We start from the raw sequence: 27519 nt of genomic DNA on the forward strand, positions 1-27519 counted from the left end.
TTTATTTATACCTCAATAAACAATTTTGAATCAAAATAAACAAATAAATCTCATATCGTTTCGAGGTTTGGTATTTTGTGAAGCAAAATAACAAAAGGTATTCGAAAAAACTAAATATACAGTCGAGACTGAAGAGGAAAAATAGTCAAACGAGTGTCTGGGAGAATAGGAATCAGAGATTAAAGGGTAGTGTCCGGAAATTTTTATGACATTGAAAGTGTCTGTATCATCTGAATACTTGTCTGAATAAAAATAACCAGTTGGTCCAATAGCCATTTAGTCCATACACCATTTGGTCTAATTAAACTAAAGTGTTAATTGTGCAAAATGAAGGAAAGGAAAATGGGTATTAGACCAACTGGTTATTAGACGAAATGGTAATAGACGAACAGGTGATTAGACGAAGTGATGATTGGACCAAATGGTTGTTAGACGAAATGTTGATGGACGGAATGGCATTAGACTAAATGAAGGTAGACCATGTGGTGAGTGGAGAAGTTGGCAGTAGACGAATTGTAGACGAATAAATAAATAAATTTCAAATCGTTTCGAGGTTTGGTATTTTGTGAAGCAAAATAACAAAAGGTATTCAAATAAAACTAAATATACATTCATTCATTCATTCATTTATTTATTCATTTTTCCAACAAAATTTACAATGCAATAATTACAATAAATAAAACATAACATCAGAAAATATAAATGACATAAATATTCAAATAAACCAAATATAAAGAATATACACCTGATACAGAAGATAATACAGTCGAGACTGAAGAGGAAAAATAATCAAACGAGTGTCTGGAAGAACAGGAATCAGAGGTTAAAGGTTTTTTTTTAGTGTCCGGAAATGTGTAAGACATTGAAAGTGTCTGTATCATCTGGATACTTGTCTGAATGAACTTGTGTTTCAGAGGCCATATTCTATGGATACTATCCCATGGACATGATTGGCAATGCGACCAATATTTGTGATATGACACAAGTCTAACTCTCCCCATTTACTCTGAAAATATACGTCAAATTTAATACGTCAAATGCACGTTAAGAACCCACTGTACTATTCGTATAAGAGTAGGGGGAAACCCCGGTGTAGTGGTCCACCTGCATTCCCCCCAATCAGTTATATCGGGAGGAGAGACCTGCGGGTCATAGTGATTCAGTTCGCTTTCGCCTCCCAGGCACAGGTGACACCAAACAAATACTAATAATAATAATAAATATATATATATATATATAGTTTAGCTTTTTTCGTGATAGTTCGAACTATTTGTCCATGATAATATCTAATGTACATTTTTAATGATATTATATTTGTACAGGGCCCGCTAAGAAAAGACTTTAAAAGAGCTGAATGGGGTACCCTGGGTAATAATTAAAAATTGTTAAGTATTATTATTATTATTTGTTTTTCTTTATTTTAACTTCTCTCACCAATGTTACAATACTACCACTTTCAGGAAAATAACAATAATAATAAAATACTTATATTCCCGCCTTGACGGTTTACTATTTTTCACTTTCAATGTTTCATATTTACAAAAAGGCCAAGAAAATGCCCCTCGTGTGTGGTAACAAACTTTGTATTTTCTTGATTATCATTTTTGTTTTAATAAGCATGGGGAATGGTGGTATTTGGTGCATGTATTTTATCATTATTATTTGGTGCATGTATTTTATCATTATTATTCCTAATCAAATCATATTTCACATTTTTCTTCCCCTCTTTTCGCTACTATCATTATTTTAATTATGTAATTGAATATTAATGAATAATTTGATTTGAGGGGTCCACGATTTACAAGCACAGCTTCACAGTGGACCTCTCCATTTCCATCATGTTATTTTCAGCCACAAATATTTAATGATCCATATTAAGTTTCAAATGTTTAATTAAGATTGCGTTACTTGTTTTTGTATTACATTTCAATTGTTATAACTGTATTTGTGATGGATTTTGTTTACTGTTTTGTTGGAAATGAGGAAAACTGAAACTGAAACTGAAAGGCATTGTTTCATCTTATTCATATTTACAGTTATTCTTCATGAATTAATTACGTTGGAGTTGGAGGAGAAAGTGACAATACTCTCACCGAACGGTACGGGAAACAACACGTATCCGACCAATGTGAAGATTTCTTGGCTTGTATCCGGACCAGCGGATACCCGGATTGTCGCAACCTTCCGAACCTTCCGAATTGAACCAAACTTCGATTTCTTAACAATTGGTACAAAACAATCGTGGTGATAATGGTGGTGGCGGTGATGACAATGATGAGGAATAATAATAATAATAATTATGATAATAATAATAAGAAGAAGAAGAAGAAGAAAAAGAAAAATAAAAAGAAGAAGATTATGATGATGATGATGGTGATAATAACGATAAATTGTTGAGGCCATAACTCCTCCCCTCTTTTATTAAGTTGTGCATGCATCTGATTGATTGATTGATTGAACGATCGATCGATTGATCGATTGGTTGGTTGGTTGATTGATTGAATGACGATTGATTGATTGATTAATTGATTGATTGATCGATCGATAATTTGAATAAATTGCTGATTGATTGAAAAATTGATTGATTTGATTGATTGATTGATTGATTGATTAATTGATTGATTGATTGATTGACTAATTGATTGAATAATGACCGACATAATTTATAGATATTAACGTTTTCAACCTGAAATCAAAATAAGGTATTGGTCTTGACGCCGGGGACCCCAAAACACTATTAAGAGCTTTGTCTGGGCGATCTCTTCCTGATGACGTCATTTCATTGACCAATCAGATGTGGCTTCACTTCGTCTCAGATTCCAGCATCACAGACCAAGGGTTCAAGATTGATATATGGGTGAAAAATATTTCAGGTTAGCAGAAAACTCGTTAAAGGACAAGTCCACCCCAACAAAAAAGTTGATATTAATAATAACAGAAATATCCACCAAGCATAACACTGAAAATTGAATCAAAATCGGATGTAAAATAAGAAAGTTATTTTAAGTTTCGCCTAGTTTCACAAAACAGTTATTATGCACATCCTGGGGGGCGTTTCATGAAAGGACTTGTCGGACGTTTTATCCGACAAGTCCCATTTTATCCGACAGTTACCATGGGAACAGTGTCTCTCAGCCAATCAAAATCATGGAAAGATGTCAGATCTGACAACTTGTCGGATGAAAATATTGATGAAACGCTCCCCTGGTCGGTATGAAAATGAGGAGACTGATGACATCATTCACTCACTATTTCTTTTGTATTTTCTTATATGAAATAAGAATTATTCTAAATTTTCTCCTCATTGTCCTGTGAGACAAAGTTTTATTCCTCCCTGAACATGTGGTACAGTGTATTACCATTTTTATAACATCTTATGGTTCAGTTAAGTTGCTCGTTAATGTCAAATTGGTAAAAATCGAAATATTGTATAATTCAAGCAATTAAAAAAACCCAGAAATAATGAGTGATGGACATCATGGACTCTCTCATTTGCATGACACTGAGTTGCAGTGGCGTACCTAGGATTTTCCACAGGGGGGGGGGGCAAAACCGTCCGCCAAAAAAAAGCAAAAAAAAAAAAAAAAGGTCTTCAATCACAAATAAAGGATTTCGTAACAAAAAAAAAAATTGACAAGCAAAAAAAAAAGTCTTCAAGCTCGTTAGGGGGGGCAATGAAGGTATTCAAGCTGCTCGTCAGGGGGGGGCAAAAAAGGTCTTTCAAACTCGTCAGGGTGGGCAGTGATACGTCCTTCGCATGGGTTGTGGCTTGTCAGGGGGGCAGACTGCCCCCCCCCCCCGTAGGTACGCTAGTGCTGAGTTGTGCATATCATTGTTCTTTAAAAAAAATAAGCGAAGCTTTAAAATGTCATAACTTTCTTATTTTACATCCGATTCCGATCAAATTTTCAGCATTATGCTTCTTTGATTATCTCTATTGATTCAAATCAAATTTTTTCTAGGGTGGTCTTGACCTTTAATGGAATGTTACAATATAATGAAACTTCCCCTGCAAGCATTTAACATTTCATATTTCAATGTCCATGGCGAAATGCAAGTAAGATTGAAAAATCAGAGGAACTGGTGGCTTTGTTCTTATGCCATCGTGACTGTGTCATGGACCAATAATGACCAGGTGGTATAGTCGCGGCCCGGCAATTTGTAGATGAGAGGTTCAAATACTACTGGTTTCAATTTTTTTTTCTAACTTATCAGATCGATCAATGCGATCTTATTATCTTTACATACTGGTCATGGCCCTGGGAAGTGGGGATGTTTGTTTTTTGTCATTTTTTCCAACTCAGCATCCCCCCCCCCCCACCTTTGACAAAATCGCTCCCAGACCCCCGATACTGATTTTGTTTTTCTTGCTTTTTACGTTCCATAACATTATATCTTGTAATAACGATGATAATAATAATAATAAATAGTAATAGTGATAATGATGAATGATGATAATAATATGCAACATTGATATAACGCTTGATACACATGTTTCTAAGCGCTGCATACTATACACATTGCATAATGATAACTGATTGAATATGTCTGATAAACTCGGGAAGATCTGTTCAAATTATATAAATATTGTTTCATGATGCTTTGAAATACAATAATTGTGTCTGTTTTTCGTGGTTGTATCACATACACAAAAACATAATATGACATCAGGTTTTTTAATGTTATATGATCATGTATGGATTGCCGATTCATTATAAAATCATTTTAAATTATTCTTGTAGATTGTCACCAAGTCAGACTCGTGAAATAAACATCGTCGGATGAATTCAAGAAGACTTGCTGGTATAGCACTAACGCTTTAGAAATATAGTATCATATTATTTTCATATTAAAGAAGGGAACTGAATAATTGATGTACCAGCCATTATCGAAATTGGCGGCATTCGTCTGAAAATTCGAAGCAATTATTGATACCGGTTTTGCGCTTCAATGAATGCGCATGCATTAGTTAATGAAAGCGTGTACCTTAAAAAGAATACGAACCAGCATCCCCACTTCGGTTACACTTCGTAATTCCGAAGGTTCATAATTCCGAAGGTTCTTTATTCCGACGGTTCGTAATTCCGAAACACGTAAATTGCCTATACCTCGATGTTCGTTAATCCGAAAACGTAAAAGGGTTCGTTAATCCGAACATTTGTGGCGTTATTCCGAAGGTTCGTTATTCCGAAGGTTTGATAATCCGAAAACGAAATAAGGTTCGATGTTCCGAAGGTTCGTCAATCCGAAAACGACACAAGGTTCGTTGTTCCGAAGGTTCGTTAGTCCGAAAACGAAATAAGGTTCGTTAATCATTAGTTTTCGGACTAACGAACCTTCGGAATTACGAACCTCATTTCGTTTTCGGATTAACGAACCTTCGGAATTACGAACCTCACTTCGTTTTCGGACTAACGAACCTTCGGAATTACGAACATCATTTCGTTTTCAGATTAACGAACCTTCGGAATTACGAACCTCACTTCGTTTTCGGACTAACGAACCTTCGGAATTACGAACCTCATTTCGTTTTCGGACTAACGAACCTTCGGAATTACGAACCTTCGGAAATACGAACCTTCGGAATAACGAACCTTCGGAATATCCGAACCTTCGGAATTACGAACCTCATTTCGTTTTCGGACTAACGAACCTTCGGAATTACGAACCTTCGGAAATACGAACCTTCGGAATAACGAACCTTCGGAATAACGAAGCTTCGGAATTACGAATGTATGCGCCCCAGTTCAGGTCCTCAACTACTCATATCTGGCCTGGTTGGTTCTTTACCCTTAATGCAACATTCTATGCATTGTATTCTTTTATTTTGAATTATAACTACTCGATACATTCATACCGCTATCATTATGTTATCATTTAGCAAAACGGTACTTTCCCGTGCAAAAGCATTTTAATTTCTCAACAGAAGTAAGACTATAGGCCATTGTATCCTCTGTATTGCTAATCTCTTGTCTCAAAGGAAGGTATATTGTAAGACTAGATATTTATACCACACAGTCAATTCTAAAAAGACAACACGCAGTGAGTTGGTCAATTCGCACTTCCTTTAAAAAGAGTCAGTTCTTGAATTAACCCAGACATTGACACCAGTAAAAAAAAAATTCTTTGAAGTATAAGGGCGACCGTATTTCATACCTTGGCCCCCGTCTTACGAAGAGTTACGATTAATCCGATCAATCGCAAATCTATGGAAATCCAGCATTGTCACAATATTTTTTACAAGAAATTTAAAAAAACGGTCCTTTGCAAACAAAAAGAAGCACACTGAATTCTCAAGAAAACCATGGATGCATGTTGACGTTGCTGGCTTTCCATAGTTCTAGATGATTGGATCAATCGCAACTCCTTGTCAGACGGGACCCAGTTTTTAATTTACTTCAGATAGTGATATTCTTTAAAAAAAAAATTAGAAAAACGCTTGTTCATTGTATTTTTGTTTATTCATTCCAAGACCTTTGGTCTGTAAAATTTCATAGAATTATGCCAGTACACTTTTTATTATTCACGTCCATGAAAGTACAGAGGGGGGGGGGTTAAAAGTAGGAAAGGGTGTGAATATAAAAAGGACATACTATTTGTTATTATGATTATTATAACTGTCTTTATAATCATCATTATTATTGATACAATTATTATTATTATTATTATCCCCCATATGCCCAAGAAAGATACATGGTGTACCGTGAAACCTACTACACTATTATTATTATCATTATTATAGCATTATTGTTAATTTTATTATTATTATTGTTATCATCATTATTATTGTTATTAACATTATTATTGTTATCATTATTGTTCTTGTCGTTATTATCATTATTATAATAACTATTATTGTTATTGTTGTTGTTGTCAGTATTATTATCCTTATTATTATAACAACTATTCTTTTGACTGATAAACTCAAGTTTGACATTTAGTTTTATTCATACCAAAATAACAAAGGTATACCCTGCAAGAATTTTCTAATGAAAACATAATCATTCCCAAAGATTCTTTGCAGATGCCGCTGGCATTCATCGAAGGACATTCAAATGAGGAGGATGTCTATTGCCAGCCCGCCATCTGCCCAGAAACATCTCAAGAAAGTCGAAATGGTACGGACGATTATGGCAATTATCTTCTTCCACTTCTTCTCACCCTCCTCCTAATTCTTTTTCTTCCTACTAAGTTACTGCCAAGTTATCAGAATCCTCCTATTTTAGGGGAAAGCCAATGTAATAGTATAATAGGAGGAATGTATATTAATCAGTCGGATATAGTCATTTACCTTGTCTGCGCAATCCGTGCCATCCTCGATAGTTGTCTTTAAAGGACAAGTCCATCCCAACAAAAAATTTATTTGAATAAAAGGAGAAAATTCCAACAAGCATATAATATAATGCTGAAAATTTCATCAAAATCGGATGTAAAATAAGAAAGTTATAACATTTTATAGTTTTGCTTAATTTCTCAAAACAGTAATATGCACATCCTGATTGGTATGCAAATGAGGAGACTGATGACATCGCTCACTCACTATTTCTCTTGTATTTTATTACAGGAAATATGAAATATTCTAATTTTCTCCCCATTGTCCTGTGAAACAAAGTTTTATTTCTCCCTGAACATGTGGAATTACCATTGTTTAACATTTTATGGGCTAATCAAGTTTGTCCTTATTGTCAAATTTGTAAAATTGTAATAATGTATAATCCAAACAATAAAAAAACAAAAGAAATAGTGAGTGAGGGACATCATCGATTTTCTCATTTGCATATGACTAAATTGTGCATATATCTATTTTGTAAAAAATAAGCTGAACTTTAAAATGTCATAACTTTGTTATTTCACATCCGATTTTGATGAAATTTTCAGCATATTGCTTGTCTGATTTTTCCTCTATTGATTAAAATCAACATTTTTTTAGGTGGACTTGACCTTTAAAGGTACAGGCCTAGACTTAGTGAGAGACCACACGTACAGTTTTGATCAACCGATGAAAGTCGTAAAAGTGCAATGAGTGTGAGAAAATGGAGAAATGTAACTCCAAAATGACATACATTTTTTATAGATACCTTTTTTTTGCTGGTCAAATTACTCGGGACCAAAATGATCATCATTTTGGAGTGAAACCCTTCCATTTTTGCTTGCCAAATTTACATCAGCACCCCCTGTAAGAAATGAATAAATAAAAATCGTTCCCAGTCGGGCACCTGTCGGCCACGGCACCTCCACACACACAAAAAGAGAGGGGCGGGGAGAGGGTTAATTTGATGAAAGATTATGTTGTTCAATTATTGCCATTAGAAATAATAATTACGGGTTCGATTCTGTTTAGCATTCTTTATTTATATTTTGTCTATTTTCTCGGCAGTGTCTCTGTGTAAACGCGTTACCCAGGATTGTCCGCTTAACTTGAGTAAGTATGAACACTATGTCTTAAATTGCTATGTTACGGTAATGTGCTATATACAAAGCAAATCTAATGCTACCAATTGGATGTCATCGAAAATAACACGATAGCTTTTGTCGGTATGTTATTGTTTTCGTTGTTGTGACAATAGCATTCGTATAATGAAGGAAATTCATCATGGTTGTCGCATTATCTTATGCGTTGTTATACATATCATGGTGTTGATACCTTAAACCAACGAGGCTTACAAACGAGGAACATGTTTTTTTTCCTTCAAACATTATCAATAATAGATTCATTTTGGAGACCAATTCGATTCGTTACCAAGTTTTGCAATTGTCTTAGATTTATATATGAGAATTTATAATGACTTACCTAGCGTATGAGAAAAAAAATAATCAACAGAGTTAACTTCAATTGACATTTCAAAAGTTTTTTTTTACATCCTATGATAAAAAAAAAATCATAAAACATTTTAGGATGATGCATAATGAGCTTATTTGCACATAAAGAATAAAAAAGGAGGCTGATAAAAAATGAATATATCTAAAATCCTGGTAGCATTTTGTCAAATAAGTTAGTCTTTTAGCACCATTTGTGCTTTTTTAAATCAAACTTGTTGTAATTAGAATAATCGCATGTCGATTCATAATTCCCTATTCAGCGTATTTATCACGTGGATTCGTTTTGGTAACTCGAATGAAAGTTTTTTTAAATATATATTATATTGCCAAACAAGTACTGTTTTGAGAAATCATTATTCATTCGTGTTTATCCAGACCCATTCCTAGAAGCAAACTGCAGTAACTCACATCTCGATAATACTCATTTGATGTGCTTGTAAGTAGACTTTCTTTTCTCAAACCTGGTTGGTGTTTCATAAAGCTGTTCGTAAGTTAAGAGTGACTTTAAGGGCTCACATGAGTATTACAGACCCCCATTCACTCACGTGTTAAATCATAGCTCATCAAAAAATCATCAAAAATCAATCCTTCGATAGATTTTGCTTTAATTCACTGACATTAGTCACAATTAACAGTACATTAAGACTTGATATGTCAATCGGGTACTTGTCCAGCTCAATCAAACGTTAAATGGCCTGAAATAAGACTAACCATAATTTCGGCCAGTTCATTGCCAGAAAAACCCGAACCGCATTGTGGGTAATAATAATTAAAATGAAATACAAAAATGCAGTCTAGTCTCCCCAAAGGCCTTAATTATGAAAGAGTATGAACATGACATTGTTTTTATCATTTATATTTTGATATACAAACATTTTGTCTATTTTTAATGAATTATTTTAATCAATAAAGTCATGTGATCTTTACCTACGCCTGTCCGGCATGCTTTGCGCGCGGTTGAATTACTCTCATGTGCCCTTAAGAACGACTGGTGATCATTTCTTGTGGTAAATGATATATTCATTGGCGATGGTTAAAGTATACATCCAAAGAAAATTCACGAAAGTGATGATTATAGACAAATTATATATGAATGGAAAGGTCTTGTCTTTTTATACACAAATATGTCACTAAAAAGTCTTATTGATGTCGTGGAAATGCAAGAAATGAAATTATTAGAGACCCTTCTCAGCCCCCCAGCCGCCCCCAGACAGACAATCACGCGATCAAAAACAGTCGAGAATAATGACGTCACATGATCGACTCACTCAGCTCTCTGTGCAAGCCAGCAGTACACTGATAGCTGATTCACCTTCCTGGTCTCTATTTTTCTTCGAATTTACCGTTTTCTTCATGTATTGTGATATCCGAATTCTGTTTTCGACAACTTCAGACTATAAGGGAACCAGAACTGTGTTATTTTGCCCGTTTTTTTTTATTGAATTGTGAACTGGAAATATCGATTTTGTCCACTCGACAGTCTTCGTTGTGTTGCTCTACTAACTATTGAAAAACTCAAAGCTGCACGGTCCCATTCACTTGCTCCCGATGCATGTTGCAGGTTACGCTGTTTGATCCAGTCAAAAGTCAAGGTAAGCATGTTTGGAAACTGTACTTGTTCTGACGATGCATTCAGGTCAGATGACAGATACAGATCTGATATAAGTTTAGAATCATGCATTTTGGCATAACTACTTTTAAAATTAAAAAGTCTTTATTTTAGAAATAATGTTTTAGCACAATTCCAGCAGATTTTTTCTTCAGATTTCTAAAACTGGTCAGGACTCAGGCAGGCGATTAAATCATTTAGGAGCACTGGTATGGACCATGGCTGAAAATCTGCTGTTTCAGAGGAATGTTTAAGTTTTTATTATACACAGAATTATATCACCATGATGCCGATGTCATGAAGCCAGACAAATTTTCAGCAGTGATTACCCTGATTCCTGGCCAAAATCACTCACACGTTTTGCGAGGTTAGTATTAGTATACTAACCTCGCACCACGAACTGCGTTTGGCAGTGGATTTCTAACTAGTGGGTCGCGCATGCTGGGATCTCACTTCTTGGGTCCACAACACACGACTTCTATGGCTTGAATTTTCAGTGCGCGGCGGCATGTAACCCTTGGGTGGGCCAAAATTAGAGTCTGGTGTTTCTTTCTGATTAGAGTGTTGCTGCATATATGTATGCGTAATGCCTTCAACAATGAAGATAAATGCAATCTTTGTTGTAATGACACAGAGACTCAGAGAGCACCGTACCTCAAGTGATGTTCGTGTAGTCTCCACTTCACTACTGCTACAGCCTACACTACGCTACACACCTACCCGGGTAGGTGTGGCGTACATGTACGGTAGTGTAGCGGTAGTGAAGTGGAGCCTATACAAACATCACTTGAGGTAGAGCACCAGTGTTCTGAGTGGAACTTTTCAGGTGTCTAAACCTACTATCATTTGTTGTTGACCGGGAATTACATGCCACCGCACGTCATCAATCATCACGATAATTAAATTCATACTTTGATTTGATTATTTAAACTATTTCCTTTTTTCTCTATTCTACACACAGATCTGCACACTTGCTGACTCTGGTGACTTCTGGTCTCTGCTTGCTACCTCAATCTGGGAGATTCCATCATGTCCTTTTACTATGATTTGGATATAGCCATTTTTTTCTTCACTCTTTCCAGGACCTACGGTTTGCAAGTTGTGGACTGATAATGATACAAAAGAAAAATTTTCTTTATCAATCTTGGAAACAATTTTGAGCACAGTTTTGGAGAGAACTAAGAAATTTGACTTGGACAGGAATACAGCTTGTCAAAAATAATAACACACAATTTAAAACGAAAGAACAATTTTAATGTTACTAGGGCATTTTGCGAGAAATGTTATACTCAATCACACGTCCCAAATCAAGGGTAAGTCCTTTGATTAAACATGTAGTTGAATTGCGATTGCAACTAGACCTTATTACGCTTGAATTTGAATTTAAGACTTACGCTTGATTTGCAATTGAACATAAGTTTCTTGCAGTGCCCCATAATTATGTTTTGTTATCAGATATTTAACGTGCTGATTTTTCTCGAAAGGTATAATATATTTGTCCTTTTAAACGGTATTTAAATATGGGTACGCCTTTTATTTGTTTTCCACAATATTTATTGCATGTATGAACAGAAGTGAAATATTTATTGTGAAGCACTGTAAATGTTGTGTGCTGTTGTGTGATGGTTCATCATTTTTGTTATAAGACTGAAAGCCTGGTGGATGTGAGGAAGTGGCCTGGATGAAAGAAAAGTAAACATGTGTCCAATTACTGATTTGCATATTCTAAGACAATTTTGTTTCTGGATAAATTTTGCTATGCATTCCCTACATTAAGAGTAAAGGAGAAGTCCACGCAATCAAAAATTCATTTGAATTTAAAGAAAAATAACAAGATATTGCAGGAAATTTCATAAAAACTTTGATTCAAATTTATATAATTACTATTTTAACAGTTCCGTAAATATAACCTATTGTGATCAGATGAAGAGTTTCCTGTCGTTAAATCTGCAAAGAATAAAAAACAAAATGCCACAAAAAATAGAAACGAATGTGATTTGAGTGACAACTCTAATTTGCATATCATTGTTTTTTGTATATGACTGTTTTGAGTAAAAACAACAAGGGAAATTACTCTATTCAAATAATTTTTAGTTGATGTGGACTTGACTTTTAACTCTACCCCTCCCATCCCAAATAAGAGTAGAAATAATCTAATCAAGAACGTGAAAATCAAAAGCAGCAATTAAGAAGCAAGATTTGATAAATACAGATCTGAATAGAATTTCACAAGAAAATAAAAAGAGAAAAAAAGATGGGTAGGGACGGGGAAGGAATTAAAAAAAATACCCAGAAAAGAAAAATCCGAGTTTCGAACCAGGGTCCTCGCACATGACAAAACAATGGCCAATGCATTTGGCCACAGACCATTGCCCTTTGGAAAGGCATTTTTAAGATATATGAAACAAAGTCCGCTCGCCGCTGTTGCCTAATAATACTTTGGTAATTCAACTGCAATTTCAGTCATTTCGCGATGGATATTGCCGTGTTTTTTTTTGTGGTTCCTGACTTTGCTACTTAATGAAATTTCATAATTTTTGTTCAGTCATAAAGAAGAATGTCTATGCTTTATATTGATTATAATATTAATGCGACGCAAGTGTGATTTCTACGTGAAAATATGCTTTGTTTATTCACATATATTTCTTGAAAAAAAAAATTCTAAGCTAAATATCGGTTACCAAAATACGTTAAATGTGCACTTTTTTTCACTGTTCAGTAAATTCAAACTTTTATCTATATAACAAGACCAATCTTAAGAGGAATAAACAATTCGAAGAGCAAAAAACGCTGATTGGAAAGATCGTCTCCAATGGGCTGCTGTCAGCTCAGCTGCTCACTGCTCATTGTGTGACGTCACTCAGCTGGAGCTCGCAAGAGGACCGGTGGAAGGCAGAAATATGGCATGAAAATAAATCATTTTTGAGAGCTGATTTCTGCAAACTCTGATCACTATTTTGAAAAGTGAAGTTATATATCTGATTAGTAATACTTCCCCTTTACAATGATGACCACATAAAGTCATTACAAAATACTTTTGATTCTTCGGGTGTATACTTTAAGCGCGTAAGAAAGGATCACCAGTCGTTCTTAAAGTCGCTCTTAACTTACGAACAGCTTAATGAAACGGCCCCCTGTTATATATTTTTTACTTTAACAGCAAACTATTTCGTATAATTTTTGTTGACAATTACATTTTGCGAAAACTAAGGAAATGAAGGTTGAATTATATATGAACGAATAAACAAACAAATTAATTTAGGGTAGATGAATGAATGAATGAATAATGTATGGATGAATGAATAATGAATGGAACGGATGAATTAATGCTTTCTATAATAAGTAGTAGGGGAAAATGTGTTGTAATTGTTAGAAATGAAATTAAATGAAATGAAATTAATGCATGAAAGAAATATAATATTGTTTTTTTTTTCATAACACATAGACCCCTGATACGCCGGATGATAAGATGATGAATGAACATGTTGGCACGAGTATTAAATATAAAATAACTGCATATGATTCATGTTATGCATTTTCTATCAGGGGCACTAATGGGGAAAGCGCTAAAGATACATCATGGTTCAAACGAATTGAGTACCTGTAAGTATTTCTTTTTGTTTTGTAATGGTATTTATTAAAATAATTCAGTTAAAAATCATAGTAATGGTACATTGCAAATTGTTACAATATCAACAAAAACATTGTTAACAAAAGACAAATAATTATCCATAATACAGATAATTTTACAAAATATAAGAGTATACAGGCGGATAATTTTCGTAACAAAAAAGTAAATATTAGCCATTTATAACCAATATAAGTTCACAAAAAACATGGTTTAATAGTTATACAGAAAATGTATTGCTAAACGTAAATGAAACTGAACATGCTGAATGAAGTTTATTAAAAAAAAACAAGGATCGACTGCTTTACTCCCCACTTATGCACATACACATGCATAAAGGTCGTTTACGAGGGCGGGGGGTTAGAGTTATAAAATTGAATATATGTTTTTCATACTTAAATGGAGAAGGAGTTACAACAATAATTGTGACCTTTAGGGTGACAGTTAACCTTACAAATAAATCGATCTTGTAAAATGTATCCATGTCATTTCGGGGGAGGGGCATCTTTTATGCTTGTTTTGTTTGTAGGGGAGGGCTCGTAAATAACTATTTGATTAACACCTCCCCCCACCACGCCTTCCACAATAATTTTTTTAATGGGTTTGCATTTGATAACGAATGTATCCGCATTGTAATACAATGTAAAGCAAAAGAAGTGCATCGTTATTTGTTTGTTTTCCCCTTTTTTACCTCTGAATGTTTGAAGTATTTTTTTTGTTAATTTTCCCCATAGACGTTTATTCATGTACCAGGTCAACATTATCCACGGAGGGGCCTTTTCTGCTTTATCCAACCTGACATTTTTGTAAGTATATTCGAGATTACATCTTTCCATTTATTTCCGATTGACAGATTTTGGATATATTTCAAATGATAATGAATATCATTAACAGTATCCTCATATGAGAGTATTTAGTAAACGGTAATTTGATGTAAAAAAGAAGGCCTATATTTTAATGAGATTTTATCATTACACCCGTGTATCAAAGGAAAAGTCCGAACCAGCAAAAAGTTGTTTTAAATGAAAATATAAAAATCGTACCAGCATAACACTGAAAACAAATAATCAAAGTCGGGTTAAAAATAAGAAAGTTATGACGCTATACAGTGTGTCTCTAAAAAAAGTAAACCCAACTTCAACGGCAAATTTTCAGAAAACTAAAAAATATTTTCACATTATTTTTTCATGGTTAGATAGTCCAATAAGTCTTCTGTCCAATTACATCACTTAGGTCATCTAACTCTCATGCATGACTGAGCATGATTCAACTTGGTGAACTGGTGTCAAATCATCACTGTGGCAAGTTATTTCTTGTTATTTTCATGCATTCAAGGCCTATTTGAAGTTAAACTCAGTGATTCCGTGATCAGCATACTTTCTCACATTGTACCAGATGGCCCTTTTGTTGGAGGCTGCCTCTCGGGGAACTGCACCCGAAAAGCCTCTTGAACTTCCACGAAACTTCTTGTTTCCTGGTATTTAGTTACCAGGAATACTCTCTGCTCAATTGTCAACTGTACCATGTTTGGAAAGCATGTGAAGTGTGCCTGTGTTAGGAACAACCTTTGCTGAAGTTGTTATGAAATTATAGGCCTAACATGTGACCAAAATTTAACTTCAAATAGGCCTTGAATGCATGACAATAGCAAGAAATAACTTGCCACAGTGATGATTTAATCATAGGCCTAACATGTGACAAACATTTAACTTCAAATAGGCCTTGAATGCATGACAATAACAAGAAATAACTTGCCACAGTGATGATTTGACACCAGTTCACTAAGTTGAATCATGCTCAGTCATGCATAAGAGTTAGATAACCTAAGTGATATAATTGGACAGGGGACTTATTGGACTATCTAACCATGAAAAAATAATGTGTAAATATTTTTTAGTTTTCTGAAAATTTGCCATTGAAGTTGGGTTTACTTTTTTTAGAGACACGCTGTAAAACTTTCACTTAACTTAACGAAGCAGTTATATGCACATACTGGTATGCAAATGAGGAACCAATGACATCGCCCACTATAGTAATGATGATAATAATAATAATATAATGGTGTTTCTAAGTGTTTTACAAACGATTAAGTAACATACTTTAATAAATATTGAACATTGAACAAACAAGAAAAGAAATCAAATGTGTAAAGTATTATAATATTACATATTGAAAATTAGGTAAATTAGTTAAACCAGCCTACTAAAATTGGAAAAAAATGATGATATTGATAAAAGCAACAGCTGGAATACTTAAGTTAAACATAATGAATTACCATAAATACGATATATTCGAATAATAAAGCAGTATAATTGCGATAAACATACAGACAAAAATAAAGGAATATTCGTTTGATATTGACAAGATTAAATTTAAACTTAAAGGGAAGAATTGTAAAGGTAAGTTTTGAGGGAAGATTTGAACGATTCGAATGACGTGGCATCCCTCAAATCTATGGGAAGGTCATTCCAAAGCTTGGGATTAAAAACACTTAACGCCCTTATTATTATATGAATTATGTTCCTCATTTATATAAATATGTAAAGCATGGTTAGATGTTCCTCGAAAATGTGGGGTTGCCATTGTTGCAACCTATTGTGATTCATAAGGATGCATTATTACTCTCAAATATTCACGATATGAAATATCAAGATATATATTAATGATAAAATACAAAAGAAATAGTGAGACTGGTAAAATCATCGACTTTCTCATTTGCATATCACTGTGTTGTGCATAATATTTTTGGCGTGTGTAAAAATGGGCAAAACTTCGTACGGTGATGCTATTTTACACCCAATTTCGATGAAGTTTTCAGTAAATAACATTTTGGTTTATCACCTCTTTTTTATTCAAGTCTACTTTTTGCATGGACGGACTCGACATTAAAACAAGTGATGTTCTTGTTTTGTTTTTGTACCTAATCGGTCTTATAGTATGATTGGCTTTCTTTTATTTTTAAAGGGATATATCAAACAATAATATTACTACTCTAAGGGAAAATGCCTTCTCGGGATTGACCAAGCTGTATAAGTTGTAAGTATACCTCAATCTGCACCCCATCTCATACTTAAAGGGGAGTTCATCCTAACAATTAGTTCGTTTAAAAAAAGTAGAGAAAAATATTGATGAAGGTTTGATGAAATCAGTCAAAACTAACCGAGCTATGGGGCGTATATGAATTTTTAAGTGTAAAGACAGTTGGGCGGGGGTTCGAGGTTCGAGCCATAGTCGCGTCTTTCAGCTAGTGACGTTAACCGTCGGCCCCAGAGGTAATCAGTCATATCTCTTTTAAAAGTAAATATAAAATTTCCCTTCTTTCTCGTAAAAATGTAGTTTTATATTTTCCTCTCCCTCCCCCTTTATTCGTCTTTTACTGTCTTTTGCTTTGTCTGGGTTTTAGAGGTCAAGTATCTTTTTTCTCATATGTAATTTATGTATTCCATTTTTTTTTTCATTGGGGATTGACCTTGATAGATCAATATGGCCTTTTTCAATCCCCTCCACAGTTTGATTTTGTATGTCTTTTTTATATAATATATTGTAATTATTTATACTGGTGTTGTAATTATCTATGGATGTATTTGATTATCCTGATATTGTATGTTTTTTACTCAATATGTGGAAAATAAACCGAATTAAATTGAATATCTGATTGATAAACGTCTGTAAAAGATCAGCTAATTTTCCTACTGGACAGAACACAGTGTCTCACAGTGTGTGCCACAGTGTGTGCCACAGCGTGTTCACAGTGTGGAACACAATGTGAAATCACATTCACAATGTTAACTTTGAGCATTTCAACAGTGTACATCACATATTCACATAGTCGACCACGTAAACACACTGTGGAGGTATCCACAGTGTGAAAATATCTTCACACAGTTGAATTTGAGCATTTTAACAGTGTGAATAATATTTTCTCATAGTCCAATATGTGATCACACTATGACACCGTTCTTTCCAGCAAGTTTCTTCGCTCATTAGAGTACTACGTCTTCTATTTCAAAACCTTTTTTTTTCTCTCATCTTTATACAGTATTATATATCATTCCTTAATCTATAATTTATTCTTTTTTTTTTCGTTTCATTAAAGAAATATTATCAATAATTTAATCAGGAACATTTAGAGAGGCGCCTTCGCTGGACTGTCATCGTTACATGAACTGTGAGTTTTTAGCAATCCTTTTCTGGAGGCTTAACAAACACTGAATGGAAATTATTGTATGCAGATCATAATCATTTTTATTAACATTATTTTCACGTATGGTTGTTATAGTTTAATGTATAATTGTTTTCATCTTCCCCATTACAATCATTTTTATTATTTCTTTCCTTTATATTATTATTATTATCATAATCATCATCATTATTATCAATATTATTATCATTAGTAGTAGTAATAGTATTTTGTAATTGTTGTTGTTATTATTATTGCTATTGTTATTATTATTACTATTATTATTATTATTATCATCATCATTGATATTAATATTACTATTATACTTGTTGTTGTTGTATCATTATTGTCGCCATTTCATTTATTGATTCAACCATGTAATACAGGCAACATTACAACAATATTTATGTTACAATACAACAAAATAGTAGAATTTAAAAAAATGATAAGGGAGACCTAAATAGGCATAGGGTTCCTTGCAAGTAAACAAAAGGACTAATCAACGTACTCAAAAGTTAAATGTAATAAAATTTGTTGTTCTAATCAAAATGATCATTTTATAATGTTTCGTTATTTTCATAATTATCCTCATAATTATCATTGTGGCCATCAACATTTTCGATATAAAAATTTTGATAACGTCTTATGTATAAAATGTCATCATTCATGATCATCGGATTTGGCATTTGTTCATTTCTGATAAATATACTAATTTTTTTTATGTAACCAATTTAACCGAATATTTCATGAAGGTATATGACTTATATTCTGTAAATATATATTTTCATTCAATTTTTCAAACGTATCCCGTAAAAAGCGACTTCCCCTTTTTTCAAGGTAATGAAGATAGGCATGTACGCTAGGCCTCTATATTGTTTATAGGATTTTATGTATATATTTCAAACTTATTACTAAGTCTAAAGTAAACATTATGAAAGAAAGAAATACATGAATGAACATATTTAAAAAAAACTTTAAATAAAGAAATACGTGATTGAACGCAATTTTCCATGAACGCCTCCTGATAATTTAAGAACCTCCATTCATGATCGTTGAATATTTGTGTCTTTATCATTTTCATGTTTAAAGTGAGTTGCAGACTAACTTTATTACAGACATCAATCGTGAGAACCTAGCGGGGCTTGGCAATCTGACTTGGCTGTAAGTATTTCTCAGTAGAACAAAAAGGTGTGTGTTTTTTTCGTTTGGAAACGTTGAACTCTGCTGGTACTCGGGGTTGTCCTGTCTGTACACTCGGAATTTTTTATGATGGCACAGGCCAGGGGCCCGTTTCATAAAATGACTTAACACTGATGTACTTTACCATAATGACAATTGCCATGGCAACCTGGCTCAGCAGCCAATCAATATCAGAGTTACCACGGTAGTTGTCATAATGGCAAAGTTACAACAGTTTGCAAGTCTTTTATGAACTGGGGGTGGGGCCTACCTCATGAACAGTTTGTCTTAGTAGTAGTAGAAGAAGTAGTAGAAGTAGTAGTAGTAGTAGTAGTAGTAGTAGTAATAGTAGTAGTAGAAGTAGTAGTAGTAGAAGTAGTAGTAGTAGTAGTAGACGTAGTAGTAGTAGTAGTAGTAGTAGTAGTAGTAGTAGTAGTAGTAGTAGTAGTAGTAGTAATAGTAGTAGTAATAGTAGTAGTAGTAATAGTAGTAGTAGTAGTAGTAGTAGAAGTAGAAGCAGCAGTAGTATAGGAGGTATACGATTGTTGTTGATTTTTGTATCATTTATTTCTTTTGTATAGGTACCTTCAGAACAACCACCTCGCAAACATCAACGAAAGGGCCTTTTCGGAGTTGACCGAGTTGCGAGTTTTGTAAGTAAAATGGTATGGGAAATAGGGATGAAATATTACAGGAAGTCCATGGCACTAGCACAGATTAAAGGCCATGCCCCCCCCCCCCGAAAAAAAGGGATAAATAAATAGACAAATAAATAAATAAATGCATAATATGAAAAGTAAAAGGAAATACATCCACAACCAAGACAAAATAAAAAGGCAACAGTTAAAAAAAAAGAAGAAAAGGAAAATGGTGAAATATTTTATTTTCTGTCAGAAACTTGGATTGTTGTATTACATAGGATAGTTACAAGCTCGCTGGCTTCGCTTTTTGTGATCATTGCCCCAAAACTTCGAAAGCTGTCTTTCATTTGTCACATAAGAGTCATTTCTTTGTTTGGCTTATGTGCCTTAATGATGAACTCTGATTTTCACCTAAGCCTTGGTACTTACTGTAAAACCATTGGTAGCCATATGTCAAACATTTATATAATTTAGCTCGAGCTAAAGCCGGGGTAATGATAATAATAACAACGCGCCTCTGAATAGATTGTTTCTAGATAGATGGCGCTATACAAATGCCCATTATTATTAGTCGTCGTATTGATCATATTGAAAAAGTCTAAATGTCACACGGGCCTAATTACAACTGGCAGGCAAAAAATATTCATTCGATTCTCAATTTTTAAATTTGATATTGCTGATTGACAAAAATGAATGAATATGATTGACAATCTAACACTGATTCTACGGAGGGTACCTACTGAACTTCCTTTTTCCAAATTGGAAAGATATATCACTACTTTGGAACTATTTTTTTTACTGGCAGAAGAATTTGGGCCATTTTACTCTCTCAAGTGATGAATTTGATCCTGTCAGGTGTAGTCTTTATAAATGCCGATTTATTTTTAAAATGAGCCGGTCGAGGTACCCTTTTCTGGTCAGATATGGAATGTCAGACATATATCCTGTCCACTGGTAGTAAACATTCAACCCTCGAATTTCCTCCTTATTTGTTTTAATTTTTTTAAAGTGCCACTTTAACACACGAGTTTATGGGAAATGAATTAGGCCTGTATGGATATACATTCAGCACTCCATACATTGAGGCCTGCAGGAAAAGAGTCCGGAAATGATAAGAGGAATGCAGTTAAAACAAAATTGTTAAATTGTTGACTGCCGTATTACATTCTATCACAGAGTTAGTATGTTAAGACTATGAAATTAGTATTCAGAATAACTCCATATTTAGATCACAAGTTTAACATTTTGTTGAATGTTTCATATGCTTTCACACAGTTTCCTCCACATGATAGCGTTTAAGTTACGTCATGATCATTAAATATTATTTAACTGCTTTCATGAATGTATTGTATTGTTTTATTTCTATACGGTAATTTAAATTGTATTCTTTCCATGACGATGTTGAGATGTACAAAATGTATTTACTTCACAGGTACATGTATTTTGGAATAAATGAAATGAAATAAACCGAATATGAGTTTCTTTCTTTTCTTTTGCAGGTATTTGTCAAACAATTCCATCCGGAGCATAAGGGATAGTGCATTTTCTGAACTCCATCAGCTCCTTTATTTGTAAGTTTGTTCATTTCTACATTGTTTTTAGATGGGCTGGTTAGTTATTTAGTTAATATTGGTAAATTTTATAGACCAAATAAGGCTCCTTTAGTTTGAACATAATACCAAAGGGTTAAAGGTAACAACGTAATGTGCTGTAATAACACATCCTTTAGGTGTTGATTTAACACCATAATAAAATGATTGGTGTGGTCTTCTTATATAAACACCAATTAAAACCGGATGTCAATTTGAATGCAGTAAATTACCCAAAACATCAATTATGACTTGAGACCTCGTTTGCGTTTAGATAGAAGCTCTGTTTCAAATTGATCACTTATCACGCTTTTGAAAAAAATTGCCTCTCCAACATGATAATAAAATAGTAACATTTATATAGCGCATATTACACTTTGATTCTAAGCGCTTTACATTGCAATTATTATTACCCCCGTCATTGGATCCTGGCATGCCTGCACACAATGTATGCACCTTCTCCACTCCCTGGGGAGCATTCCAACAAGCGTTCCAAGACTCAATTGCTAGGCATGGTACATAGGCTTTCGCATCCTACCAGGTACCCATTTAACACCTGGGTGGAGAGTGGCAAAGTGTGGATTGACACCTTGCTAAAGGACGCTATGCCGTGGTGGGATTCGAACACATGACCCGCTTAATCCAAGGCGAGAGTCAGAACCGCTACACCACGACGCTTTCAAAAGCATAAGATCTTCGCAATTTGACATAATATACCACCATTATGTCACTTTGCCTAAGTCCAACTTTTCAAACCTCAGATAACTGTTCGACCCTGTGATATACATCACATTTTTTACATAATGTAGTCGGCAAAAAATGCTTCTAATGATATTTCTGGTATCATTTTCTGGAATTTTAACTTTTTTTTTTTTCGATGTTTTCGTTTTCTTCAGGGACATAAGCTACAATCAGATTGCAAGGATATATCATCATTCATTCCATGGTCTTGCCAATCTTAAATATCTGTAAGTTTCTGTTTTCTGTTTCTCTTCATGGTAACTTTCGTAGGAACTCGTCAGGACAGCATCTTGCTGGTAAACGCCATGCTGGTATATAAACCAATTACCTATAAAACATTTAATGCCGATGTTAATCAGTCAAAGTGACTGACCTGATAGGTGATTACTCTCGGACCTTTTTTTAAATCAAAATGGCGACAATAGCATAGTGGGGATTCGAACCCACAACCTTGCAGTTATGAGTCCAATGCTCTAACCACTGGATCCAGTAAAATCAAGTTGAATCAAGCAGCTCTAGCAAACTAAATGGGATGTATGTAAAAGGCGACCTTGTAATGACAAAATCCACAAAAACAAAGTAACAAATGGCGGCACCAGGATCTTTTTAATTGGGGGGTTGAAGGGGGGGGGGCAACAATTCCTCATAACCCTCCTTGGTGCCGCTACTGTCCGTATCGTTTGGGGAATACATCAGTATGTGATGTGACTTAAATAAGAGATATTCTGTCACAAGTACAAAACTTAGATTTTGTTTTGGTAGAAACTCCACGATTACTTGGCCATTGTTTTTACGTTTGATTCCTTAGCGATGTTCACCTTGTTTTTACCAGGCCCTTTTTCATCTCTTTTCTTAAGTCTTCTTTTAGGTAGTGTCCCCGATGAGCTTCATAAAAATGCATTCGATGTCTTGACATCCCTGGTTGTTGTGTAAGTATGCCTCATTATATCCATTAATTTTAATAATGTGGAGCGTTGTGGCCCAGTGGATTAGTCTTCGGACTTTGAAACAGAGGGTCGTGGGTTCGAATCCCAGCCATGGCGTAATTTCCTTCAGCAAGAAACTGATCCACAGTGTGCTGCACTCAACCCAGGTGAGGTAAATGGGTACCGGTAGGAAGTAATTCCTTAAAAAGCTGTGTGCGCTATGAACGCCTAGCTTAGCCGGGTAATATAGGAGCGCCTTGAGCACCTAACAAGGTGGATATGTGCGCAATATAAATATCCTATATATATATATATATATATAATATTGGCAGCATCATGTTATACCCCAACCCTCCCCCTTCTCTCTCAATTTCACACACACACTGACACACACACACATTCACTCTCTTTCTAGTCTGCATGTATATTTCTCTATGATCGCGTTCTGCATATACAGTGAATTTGATTTTTTTTTTAATCCATGACATTAAATTATACAAATTGAAATACAGACTAAAAAAAACGAAGAGTTACGAAAAGCTAATTTAGCTCTTAAAGAGCGTGTATAGCGACTGCACTTCGGAGAGCTGATTTTTCTCGTTCAAGTTTGAACTAGACAAATCAGCACTCCGAAGTGCAGTCTCTATACAAGCTCTTTAAGAGCTAAATTAGGTCTTCGTTTTTTAGAGTGCAGAGTAAACAACCAATAGATATTCTAAAGGCATTATATTTTAGACGATGTATGAATGGCCGTAATTTTAATGTCATTGGAAAAAAATGCGGGCAATGTAAGATATATATCATTGCGAAATTCGTGTATTTATTTCATTTTGCCTTGAAAAATGTCGTGACCGAAAGGGCAACTGAATGACACAAAGTCGGTTTAGACAGCGATTCACGGCGATTTGCCAGCCTTCAAGTCTAGACTGGTCGTGATTGAGGACGGCCTTATATAGGCATCAAGGTCGCCGGCCTCATGGACAACTATGTCACCTTTGCCTTGTCCTCGGGTTCGAACATCTCGGCCCCGTTGCTTAAAAGTTACCATTATGTTAACTTTAACATCCGATGGTACTTTTCATGGAATCCTTCATTATGATTTTTATTTGATCAGCGTTTCCATGATAGTCATGATAGTTACCATCGGATGGCAAAATTAATATAATGGTAACGGGACCCTATTCTTGGCCTCGTAGGTCTCAAAACATTTGCCTCACCCTGTGGGATAGGTCCTACCGACCAGGACGCGAATTATTTCAAAATTAAGAAGGTAACCTCAAGTCAATAAATCGTATTTTTTAGTGTAAATCGTGCTGTGGAATGGGAGCCTGTCATTGACCTTGAAGACACTACATGACCAACATCATGTAATGTCCTCGAGGTCAATGACAGGCTCCGGTTCTTGTCCTTGACCTCGATGTCTAGCCCTTGGCATTGATCTTTGCCTCGGATGTCTGGAGCCCATGGCCTAGTCAGCGTCATCAGAAGTTCTTAACTCGGTATATAGGCTTGATGGGCTTCGGCTTTCCGATTTTCTGCATAACACTGCCGTTCTCCCGTCCTTGTTTTTTTTCTGTTCCAGTTCTTGTACAGATGGAAATTCTAATTTTAACTCAAAACAACTCGTTAAAAACAACAGTCTCTCATATTTTCTCATTTTTAGAATTACTTCAGACAATCGAATTTGCTGCATCTTCAAGAAAAACATCAACACGACATGCAGCAGCAATACTCCATCACACCCTCTGGACAAAGGCTGCGAAGCTCTGTTTCCCAATCATGCACTCCGAGTAGCCGGCTGGATCCTCGGACTGTCGGCTCTCATCGGAAACGCCGCAGTAGTCCTGACCCGCGTTCAGGGGAAGACAATGCGAACCTCTCCGGTTCAGAATAGTTTGCTGATCAGCCTCGCGACTGCGGATGGGCTCATGGGGATGTACATGCTTATCATTACGTCAGCAGATACATTCTATGGACGTAGCTTCTTCTTAAGCGCATCCCGCTGGCGGAAATCTGGTCTCTGCAATCTGGCGGGATTCCTCGGTTTCGTGTCATGTGAAGCTTCTGTCTTCACCCTATGCCTCATCACCGCGGACCGACTGATGAATATAACGAACCCCATCAGGGCGTATAAGATAAAGACCAGAGCCTGTCATCAGGTGATCATCGTCGTTTGGTTCTGCACGATCCTGACCGGAATCACCATTTCAATATTGCAGTCTGCAGTGAAGGGATTCTACGGATTATCAAACGTTTGTCTTGGGTTGCCGCTGCACACCGAACCAGGAAAAGTGACTGTTTTCTCTGAACCTGTAGAGGACGCATCTGGAGCTATCAAAGATATCAACACCAATTTTCATCCCGAACCAGACCAACCAGTTTGGTGGTTTTCAATCTTAACATTCATTTTTCTTAATCTACTCGCATTCATCTTCATAACTGTCAGCTACGTCGTTATGTTTATTAACATAAAGCGCAGTTCCCGCGCAACTCGAAACACCGCGCCCAGTCAACGAGAACTGCAAATAGCGCGACGGATGGCGGTTATCATAGCCACGGATTTTTGTTGTTGGATGCCGGTTATTATGATGGGTATCCAAACACAAACCGGTGCTATCCGCCTCCAGCCGTCGGTCTATGCCTGGACTGTCATCTTTATTATACCTATCAACTCCAGCCTTAACCCTTTTATTTATACATATATGTTTTACTTCGATGGTAAACCCAGTCACTATTTCGGATCATCGGGTTCATACAATCCTGGCGCCCTCAGCGTCCGGAATGACAGGATTGAAATAGGACGGAGACGAGGGAGGATGAGGGAACTTGATAGATTAAAATAGTCCACAATGCGTTAGCAGTGGACACCCACAGCACAATAGTTACAAATTCGGTTTATTGTTATTATTATTATTATTATTGTTGTTATTATCATTATCATTGTTGTTGTTATTCATGTTGTGGCTTCAATGGAACTAAAGAGGTGTTGGGTGGAACACCAATCCTTAGGATATGATCTGACCTTGTATTAACAGTTATTATGGCAACCTGGCTTTTTTCAGTCTGGGTAACCTTTCCTTAGAACACTCTCCCTTGAAACAGTCTAGATACATCCGACACTAGCATCTTTATAATTTAGTAATTTATCATTTATCGGTAATTGTGTTATTTTCGTTTTGATTTTGTATAAAGAACGCTTTGACATTTTGGTCTTAAGTGCTGCATGTATCTATATATGAATACAATAGTGTGACATAGAGTTATATTGACTTTGTATCTCTATAATACGATGCAGTTAACTCCTACAAAATATGGTGACTGTTGTTTTTCTTCAATTGCCCCTTGTCTTTTGAATAACCTAGATTTTAGCATTCATAATGCCAAGTGTGTTAGTTCAAGAGCCTACTCAAAACTTATCTGTCTAATAGATGATTTACAGTTGTGGGTCGGTCGGTCGATCGGAGGTGCACACCAGTTTTGACAATTGATATTAGTCGTGTTATATTTGTTTTTCCTTTTCTTTCTTTTTCTCCCAAGTATAAACCATAAAAAGAACACAGTTCTCTCAGAAACGCCCGAAGTAAGCTCTTATAAATGTTATGTATTATTATTGTTTTCATTAATTAAGAAAAATGAGTAACATTAAGGTCGTCTTTTCTTTCTCCCTTATGAACATATCTTTTTGCCGAACCTGCATTCACAACCTATTTTTGTGAGAAATTTTGGCATTCTAAACCATTGTTTTAACATAAAAAAATGAAAAAATAAGATTTTTATGTCTTCCCTGAAGTAATGTTCTTGAGTGGGCCAACAAATCATATTTTATCGCCAGCCTGATTTCCAACAGATTTTATGTGGTAGCATATTAGTTATTACACATAATCGCAGACTTATATTTGATTGTTTAGTCTATTATATTAGTGTATTCCACAGTGTATTTACAGTGTGTTCATAGTGTGTTCACAGTGTGTTCACAGTATGTTCCACAGTGTATAAATGATTTACAGTGGTGAGTCGTTCAATTGGAGGTGCACATCAGTTTTGACAATTGATATTAGTCGTGTCATATTTTTCTTTCCTTTTCTTTCTTTTTCTCCCAAGTATAAACCATAACAAGAATACTGTGCCCTTAGAAATGCCCGTAGTAAGCGCCTTAGAAATGTTATGTATTATTATTATTGTTATTATTAATACGCCTGTAATTTA

At 35.1% G+C, this 27519-nt stretch overlaps 1 protein-coding gene across 1 annotated transcript; it reads left to right on the plus strand.

Annotated features, from left to right (window-relative positions):
* Positions 1-1551: 1551 nt before the first annotated feature.
* LOC135154933 (CUB and sushi domain-containing protein 3-like) lies at positions 1552-27063 on the plus strand. Its single transcript, XM_064103177.1, has 16 exons — positions 1552-1571; positions 2037-2228; positions 2703-2873; positions 7014-7118; positions 8378-8422; positions 9196-9256; positions 13976-14032; positions 14792-14863; positions 17022-17093; positions 18154-18225; positions 19327-19398; positions 19998-20069; positions 21557-21628; positions 22543-22614; positions 23245-23316; positions 24977-27063. Exons 1-10 carry the CDS (start codon positions 1556-1558, stop codon positions 18185-18187), a joined length of 825 nt encoding a protein of 274 aa, XP_063959247.1. The 5' UTR covers positions 1552-1555; the 3' UTR covers positions 18188-18225; positions 19327-19398; positions 19998-20069; positions 21557-21628; positions 22543-22614; positions 23245-23316; positions 24977-27063.
* Positions 27064-27519: the final 456 nt, after the last annotated feature.

The sequence above is a fragment of the Lytechinus pictus genome, chromosome 8 (genome assembly GCF_037042905.1).
Source record: "Lytechinus pictus isolate F3 Inbred chromosome 8, Lp3.0, whole genome shotgun sequence".
NCBI classification, from domain to species: Eukaryota; Metazoa; Echinodermata; class Echinoidea; order Temnopleuroida; family Toxopneustidae; genus Lytechinus; species Lytechinus pictus.

Coding starts and splice junctions, on each gene's coding strand:
- LOC135154933 (XM_064103177.1), top strand. Junction 2,229..2,702: donor CTTCGATTTCTTAACAATTG/GTACAAAACAAT, acceptor AATCAAAATAAG/GTATTGGTCTTGACGCCGGG. Junction 17,094..18,153: donor TTGACCAAGCTGTATAAGTT/GTAAGTATACCT, acceptor GTTTCATTAAAG/AAATATTATCAATAATTTAA.